This window comes from Hesperophylax consimilis, unplaced genomic scaffold (genome assembly GCF_061612785.1).
Source record: "Hesperophylax consimilis isolate HC1 unplaced genomic scaffold, BYU_Hcon_1.0 scaffold_78, whole genome shotgun sequence".
Taxonomy (NCBI): Eukaryota; Metazoa; Arthropoda; class Insecta; order Trichoptera; family Limnephilidae; genus Hesperophylax; species Hesperophylax consimilis.
This window is the reverse complement of record NW_028301307.1, coordinates 68774-77325: the sequence shown is the minus strand read 5'-3', so window position 1 is coordinate 77325 and position 8552 is coordinate 68774. Positions and strand designations below refer to the sequence as shown.

At 32.8% G+C, this 8552-nt stretch overlaps 1 protein-coding gene across 1 annotated transcript; it reads left to right on the top strand.

The window, feature by feature from the left end:
* The first annotated feature begins 4565 nt into the window (after positions 1-4565).
* LOC149408768 (uncharacterized) lies at positions 4566-6743 on the top strand. The gene is made up of 3 exons (XM_089650458.1): positions 4566-5062; positions 5914-6084; positions 6335-6743. Exons 1-3 carry the CDS (start codon positions 4726-4728, stop codon positions 6577-6579), a joined length of 753 nt encoding a protein of 250 aa, XP_089506584.1. The 5' UTR covers positions 4566-4725; the 3' UTR covers positions 6580-6743.
* The last annotated feature ends 1809 nt before the right edge of the window (positions 6744-8552 follow it).

The window sequence follows — 8552 nt, the reverse complement described above, 5'->3', positions numbered from 1 at the left end:
CTCCACAAATGATCATCTAGTCAATCAACATTATGTAAGTGCATTATATAAGCAAAATAAATACAAAACAATACAACAACAACACGTCGCCTCACCAGAGATCAAATGGGAAAATAATTCACCGACTCCAGATATTTTCATATCAGAGGGTTCGGCTCGGTAGAACTTCTAACAGGGCCTATAAATCCTACTGATCCCTCAACATAAATATTTAAAAAATCTTTTGTTATCCTACATGTATTCAAAATAATATTATTTATTTAATCATAATCTACTTAATTTACTCTCCATTACATAATTGTTATTTATTATTTATTTACTGTTCCTCTGTTATTATTTACCTAAATTTGGTTAACTATACTATAAATGTACTGCTTAACTGAAATTTGATTTTGTGTTTATATATATTTTTTTTAATTCCATTATTGTAAAGCTGCACATCTCGATACAGGAATGCCCTAGTGAGATGTGCAGCTCATATCTGTCATGTAATTAATTAGTTGCAACCACTGAGAGCAGGCAGACCGACATCATTCGTATTAGGGGACTACTCTACAAACGATAAAATAGAATCTAACCGTATCCATGATCGTTATGAAAAAGACCGTGACCTCTTAGACTAAAAGAGTCTAACATATTTTCATTAAGATGAAGGTGAAAAATTTATATATATTTTTTAATTAGGAATGTTTTTATTTGACCCATGAAACGAAACTATTTGGGAAACGCTTCAAGAAACTTTGCCTAACTTAGTAAAATTATCCACCAATTTAAGAAAACGTGTAGAAAGGGATAGAACAATTGCTTGAAATAACTGTCGGACCGATGATGCTTTTTGAGGTTGTTCCTTCAGCAGCCCAAAAACTTGTTTTTATCTATTTATGTTGTATCTAAAAATGGCTTCAAAAAATACAATGTTAAAAATTCTTTTTTTTATTTCATATGTTTCATACTCGCTACAATTTATCTGTGACGGTAACGTCATGCGATAACGGGATCTATAGAAAGCTACTGTAGAGTTCATTATCGCATGGCGTTACCGCCCACAGTGGGGCTCTTGTTATTTTAGATACTATTTTGTTGTGGTTAGGGTTTATATAGACAACCGTTCCGAGCTACTTACATTTTACAAGTCATTCGAGATTCGAGCTTCATGTTAGTACTACGTGTGGCGGGTGCTACTAACTTAGTAGCACCCGCCACACGGTGTCACCTTCTATTCACGAGTAGCGCAATGTTATTAGTTAATTTAAATCGCTGAGCCATTTTATTAATAACTTCAAAATTTATCTCAAATACTTTAACTTTGATTAGTGAAATAAATTCAATAAAACACCGTTTGTCAAAAGATTACTATTCCCGTGGAGCGTATGCTTATCTAGAGTGATCATTAAATTTGCAGTGAACGTTATGGCAACGCGCAAGAGAAGATTTAACGGTATGTACCTACTATATTAAAATTATTCCTATGTTTATTAGTATTAGGTTCAAGTTTTTTAAAATTATCTTAATATTTTATATTTATATCATGAAAATATTTGTAATTGTACAAATTACAAACTATACGCACAAATTATTTTAAAACATCACGTTCTTACAATTTATTAAAAATAGATTTTTACTGGTTATTTTATTTTTTATTAACTTTACCTAAAGTAAGAACTTTGAACATTTTTTTAAAATAGGTTCACGTATAAACTCAAACTAAGAAACTAAAAACGTTTTTTGGTAGTAAGTGTATTCTGTGTGGTAGTCTTTAAGTAGTCGTAAAATAGCCGTTTTTAAAGCGAGAAAATGAGACACTTCAAAAGAAGTGAAACGATTTTTTCTTTCATTTTCTCTATAATAAAATAATTTCTTTTAAAAGTTTATCGTTAATTCAGAAGAAACGAAGTATAATTTCCATAATCTGTGCCTAAAAGTGCGGCGGTTAGGGAAATATTTACCAACTATTTATATGAACCTATTAAGCGTAAGGATAGTGGTGTAATTACAGTTAGAATTATAATATATAAATAATAATGTATAAATGTCTTATCTTTGGCAATCTCTGATGGTAGAAATCTAAAATTCATACTTCAATAATGTTCTTTTAGGTGACGATGATGGTGCAAAGTTGCAATTTTTGTTTGAGGATAATGTTCTTACAACCTTAACAAGAACTCGAATAAAAAATCCTGTAATTGGTGTACGTACACAAGCCTTGTGGAAAGATGGCCGATGGTATTGGGGAAAAGTTGTGTCCCAAAGTAATGCAAAGCACAAATTTAATCAAAATGGAGAATTAATCATATCTCTACCTTGCCATTTCGACTCAGGTGATACAATATCGCATAAGACAAAAAACTTACTTGTACCTGAAAACATTGATGATTTGCGAGAGATGAAAGGTAAGTTCGATTCTTTAACTATTCTGAATTCTCATTCCAGCCTCATATTTTTTTAAGTAGGTACTAATTAAGGTTGTTTTTTTTTTAAGTAAACGCCAGCTAGCATACAATCATTGTACAGCTCGCTCTTCTAATACTAGTGTAAAATTTGAGTACCTAATCACCATTTGAAAATTATTATTACCTTTTTACTGTTTATTTAGGCACTCCAGTATGTTCGACTCCGACTCTAGTGGACCCAAAGGAAAAGATTACCATTATAGACGAAATAATACTACCAAGTACTGCAAAGAATAAATTTAATCACAATGGAGAATTTATCATTTCTGTACCTCGTGACTTTGGAATTGATTCAGTTGACAAAATATCCTACAAGACAACGGTACCTGAAAACGGTAAGTTCGATTCTTAAGATTTATAATACCTATCTGCATCTGCCTAATGTATATTTGAAAGTTTTGTTGTTTGAAGTAAACGCCTGTTAGCGTGCAATGATGTTATAGCTCGCAGTATCAATAGTAGTGTCAAATTAGAATATGATGAAGAATGATCACCGTTTTATTTTTTGTTTAGACACACCAACCAGTATGTTCAACTCCAGTGGATCATATCAAAAAGATTTACATATTGTACTCCCAAGTACTGCAAAGAATAACATTCATCAAAATGAAGAAGTAATCAATTTCACATCTCCTGTTTTTGGATCTGACTCAACTGACGTAATTTTGCACCAGGCAGAAAACTACAGACCGGACAGAAGACAAAATGAACCAAAAAATTTCGAAAATGGAAATTCATCTGTGCTCGAAAAATCTACTTTGAATATAATAGATGGAGTCGATATTAGCAAACTTAAAGTAAATCCCTCAGGAAAAAAAAAATATTTCTGTTGTTACTGTAAAACATTACAGACGAAGTTTGCCCGCCATTTGGAATTAAAACATAACAATGAAAAAGATGTACAGAAATTCACAATTCTTCCAAAAGGTAATCATGAAAGACATGTTATCATTGATGCCATAAGAAAAAGGGGAAATTTTATTCATAACACTAATTCAAAATTTAACACTGGTGTTTTGATCACATGTAGGCAACGCCAGCCAAATATTGCCAATAATGCCCAAGATTACATCTGTTGCGCTAATTGCAAAGGTTTCTTTTCTAAACGTACTCTACGTATTCATTACAAAAAATGCAATGAGTCCCACAAGAAAGGATCACGTATAATAAATGTAATGGGAAGACGATTAACCGGTTTCCTACACAATAGAGCCAACGAAATCCTCAGATATAAAGTTTTCCCCGTATTGACAGATGATAATATTAGTAAATCTATTCAGTACGATGAACTTCTAATTGTGTTTGGAAATAAACTTTGTGAAAAGTACAAAACACACCAACACGACATGATTAGAGCCCAACTGAGATTGCTAGGAAGGTTTAAATTGGCAATAAAAAAGATTAATAAGGAAATAACTGATTTTTCATCAATATTTCAACCACAACATTTTGATTCCGCAATCAGCGCTCTTCGAGAATGTGCTAAATGGGATAGATCAATTATGTGGTTCAAAACGCCAGCCGTTGCCAATAATCTTACAACTCTGATAAAAAAACTGGGACGTTGTCTTCGTGCAGAAAGCGTAAAAAAACAAGATGGTGAAAAAAAAAAAAAGACCGAAGACTTCCTTCTCCTTTTTGAAGAAGAAGTTCCCGTATTAATCAATAAGCCGGCGATAGAAGACCAAATAAAACAAAGACGACTGAAACAAGTCATTCTACCGTCAAAGGCTGACATCAAACTATTGCATGACTTTCTAAAAACAAAATGTTTAACCTCTGTTGAGATTTTGAAAAAATATTTTGAATTTAACGCCTGGAAAACTTTGTGCGAAGCGACGTTAATCTTCGTGATGATTTTCAATAGAAGAAGGCCGGGGAGATTGAAAGAATAACCATTTCAGATTTCCAGAGCCAGGAAAAGATCGACGTAAATTCAGATCTCTTTAGCCAAATTCCCCACGAACATAAAAATCACGCTCAACAATTTGTGCGTATTACCCTTAGAGGTAAATTGGGAAGAACAGTACCCATTTTACTAAAACCATTTCTATTAAAATCTATAGAGCTTATAATCAAATTTCGCCAACAGGCTGGCGTACAGCCAAATAATGAATTCATTTTCAGCGTGCCAAATACTTCAAATAATGGAATTAAAAAGCCCTATTTGCGTGCTTGCGAACTCCTACGAATATTTTCACAAGAATGTGGTGCCTCATTTCCTTCCACACTAAGGGGTACCACATTAAGAAAACACATAGCCACGCATATTGCAATGATAGGTATCGAAGAGAGTGACTTGACGGATCTGGCAAACTTTATGGGTCATAGTACAAAGATTCATAAAGAAATATATAGAATTCCGGTAACAGTCCGGGATGTTACCAATGTATCGAGATTATTGGAAGCTGCGATGGGTGGTGTCGATGCAGCCGAAGATGCAGCCGAAGATGCAGCCGAAGATGCAGCCGAAGAAACAGCCGAAGAAGATGACTCAGACAATGAAAACAAATTTGAACAACAATCGGAGATAGTAAAGAATTATAGTCTGACTTCCCTGGCTTCCACAAGTCACTTTGATAGCTCCGTGTCTTCTGGAGCGGACCAAATATGTGAGTTTCGAATTGTATTATTTTTTTCGGGGGTGCCTGTAATTTCACCCACTCAAATTCAGGATTCGCATGTTAAATAATGGTATCATAAATTAGTCAAAGGTGTCCGATCTCCTTGAAGCCCTCGGTTGTTGAGTAGATCTTCCGCTATGAATCCTGGATTCAAATCCCAGCGTTTGCAAGTAAATTTTATTCAATCAACTTCACAACGTATTCATTTAATATAATTTGCAGTATATATTTTTGTATCACGTTCCAGAGTGCTGGATACTTTCAGTATCGCCCTGGTGACAGACCACTATCCCGAATTGAAACGTTGCTTGAAATGGCTTTAGCCGTATTTGGTGACCAGAACTAAATAGCCAGGCACATCCGTATCTTCTCTTTCCTATCTCCTCCCTACCAACTGCTATCAGCCTCACAACATTCCCCACTTGGGGATGCCATAGTCTCGCTGGCTCCAGACCAGTTGGGACTCTTGACATTTCGCATTCGCGCATGCAGCATACTGTTTTTAACTGTTTGTTTTTTGCGTATTTTAATTTAAATGTTCTGCTTATTTCGTTTCAAATTAAACCTCTAGTATTGTAATATGTATATAGCTTTTGAAAAGCCCCATGAGTGTATAAAAGAGTTGATAAATAGTCAAGAAATTCGGTTTCTTATCCGGGCTTTTCAAAAGCGGATTTAGTAATAGCAGATTATCATATCAATCTGTTGTTTTCTTACAATTACTACAACTGCATTTAACTTGTTATACTTAATTACTGTAATCAATGTGTAAAATTTCATGAAAAATCTAATTAAAATCCAAATAAATAAAATAAATAAATTTCATGTATTTATTCCAGGGTCTGAAACACGGGTGAGATGTGCTAAAATATCGAGTTCAGATGACAGTCTTCCTGGATCAATCCCTAAAACAATGAATAATACAAAACATCGATGCCTGCCGAAGGATGCCGATAACTCAATGAATATATCAGGGTCTTTTAATGAATCCGGTGAAAAACGGCGCAGCAGTAAGAAATTTTGAACGCTAGCAATAATTAGAGATGTGGACTATTATTTTTTTTTTTAAATAATAACACCACACAGGAGGCCCTGAGGAAAATAATTTCCCTCTGAGCCTATCTAATCTTTGAAGATGCTGGGTGGAGGGTCTTTTTGTGGAGAGTGTGTCTATATATGTGTGTATATGTGTGTATATGTGTCATATACCTTTTTAGTATGTACTAAAAATATAATGGAAATTTCAATTTTGTGTTTCAGCATCCCCCTATGGAAAAACGAAAAGAATGAAATGGAGTGAGGAAGAAAAAATAGCAGCTTCAGAATATTTCGGTGACTTTAAAGCTCTTAAAAAGTTGCCCTCATTAGATGAATGTCATAAAGCAATAGTGGGGAATACAGTGCTACGAAAAAGGCAGCCACAGCAGTTGAAAACATGGATTGATAACCAAAGAAGAGCAGAAAGCCGCCGTCAATCGTATGCATTTAAAAATTACCATTTATAGTTACGAGTACCTAATATGTAATGCCTAGCCATGCCATGAACATAATCCTTATTTTGTCAAAACCGCCGATTGAGGAAGGAGAATGATGATTTCAGTAGGAGTAGGTATATTTGAGGCGTGTTGAAACGAAGACGGCAATCTCCAATTATTTTCATTTTGAGTAATACGCACTCTGTGTATATATTATTGTGATTAAATGGTACAATTATTTATTTATTCCATTAGTTACACTCTGTGTATCTTTTATTGTGATTAAATGGTAAATTATTTCGTTTTCTTCAATTAATAGATGGAAATTGCCGCTTTTGTTCTGTAACTCTGATTGGTTCAAAGGGATACTGCCGTGTGTTTTCCGTAGGTACCATGCATTACCCTAATGGAGATTTCCGTTATTGTTGCAGAACTAAGTACATTTATTCAAAAATTTACGGGTAACTGTCATTGTCATTTATGCTCCAAATCCTTTATAGCTGCCAAAAGTGTTTTTGTTTCTCTATCCATCGCCATATATAACTCATTTTTGACTTATGGTGGAGATTGCCGACTTCATTTCAACACGCCTCATTTTATATTAATTTACTAAGAGAGAGTATGTAACAAAATTTTTATTAAAAAATCTTCATCTATAGGCGAATCCCTCTTTTCATAATATATAGACTTCAAATTTTGGAATATCTTAATTTCTTTCCCGAGGGTATAAATCATAGCGTCTCTATGTTTTATATGGGTATCGCTTACACTGACCAATATCTTATATTTTGACAGTGTACAAACTCAACTGATGATGGTGATAACCAAATGTTTATAATTGTTTTAACAATATTTTGCTGACTTCTGATAATTATGTTATAATATCAATGTTTTTGTGTACATAACTTGCCTCAATCTTCTGCAAAAACTTTTATTTTACATCCCAATCTTTTAACAAAAGTTTTTTGTTAGGTATGCTGCAGTGCTTTTATTTTATTATTATTTTTTTTTACTTTATTTATTTTCATTTCTTTACACATATTATACATATTAATAGATAGTATATAATAACATAATATATAATACCAAATAGTATACACAATAAATGAAAACCCACTAAGTCACTGCCTGAGTGTGGGTAATATAAAACGATTACTATATTTCAAGTACCTAAAGTATAATATACATTAGTAGAAAAAGTTTTTTGTTTTGTTTATAGTTATTATAAAAAGTAAAGAAAAAACATTATGTACAATAGTTTACAAAGTTTCAGCAAGTGAGTTGTAGAAAGGATCAATAAATTTATAGTAAAAGCGTTTCAATATCTGCGTCATTCAGCCATAATTTTACCTCTTTAATATATTCTATCTTTTTATTTATCATTTGAGTTTGTAGTGGTAGAAGGTTAAATGTACGAGGTCCAATGAAACTGGTATGTGTCTGCATTAATTTAGTATTGGTTTGGGGGGTGTAAAATCTTTGATGGGCGGACATAAGAGTATTACTGCAAAAGTGTAACTTTTCAGGAGAGCAAAAAAACTTTATTATGAACCCAATTATTTTGCTACAGAACTCATATTTTGAGAAATGGGTTATTATTTACAGATTATTTAATCTATTTAAACACATTGGTGTTATTTATACAAATAATAAAGATATTCAACATATACTATTTGAACCATTGAAGATGGAACACAAATGTGTCCACTTATACTACTAGAACTAACTTATACTATTTGTACCACTCAATTAATGATATCTTCTCCATAATGTATTGGTGAATAACCGTTTTACGGAGAACATGAAAAATAAATAAATAAATTAATTAGTCTACTTACCTTTATTACTGAGACCATCTTGTACTGTTTGTACCACTGAAAATATGACAGAAATGCGCATATTTATCTTATTAAAACCATTATTTAAAAAATATTTATTATTATTTTGTGAAATAAAAGTACAAGTATATTTGCATTAAAAAATGTATTTTAGCACAGACATTA

Excerpts from the sequence above, each read along its gene's own strand:
- LOC149408768 (XM_089650458.1), top strand. The coding sequence starts at position 4,726 with ATGATAGGTATCGAAGAGAGTGACTTGACGGATCTGGCAAACTTTATG. Across the intron at positions 5,063-5,913 it reads TTCTGGAGCGGACCAAATAT|GGTCTGAAACACGGGTGAGA; the intron begins GTGAGTTTCGAA and ends TATTTATTCCAG. Across the intron at positions 6,085-6,334 it reads CGGTGAAAAACGGCGCAGCA|CATCCCCCTATGGAAAAACG; the intron begins GTAAGAAATTTT and ends TTTGTGTTTCAG.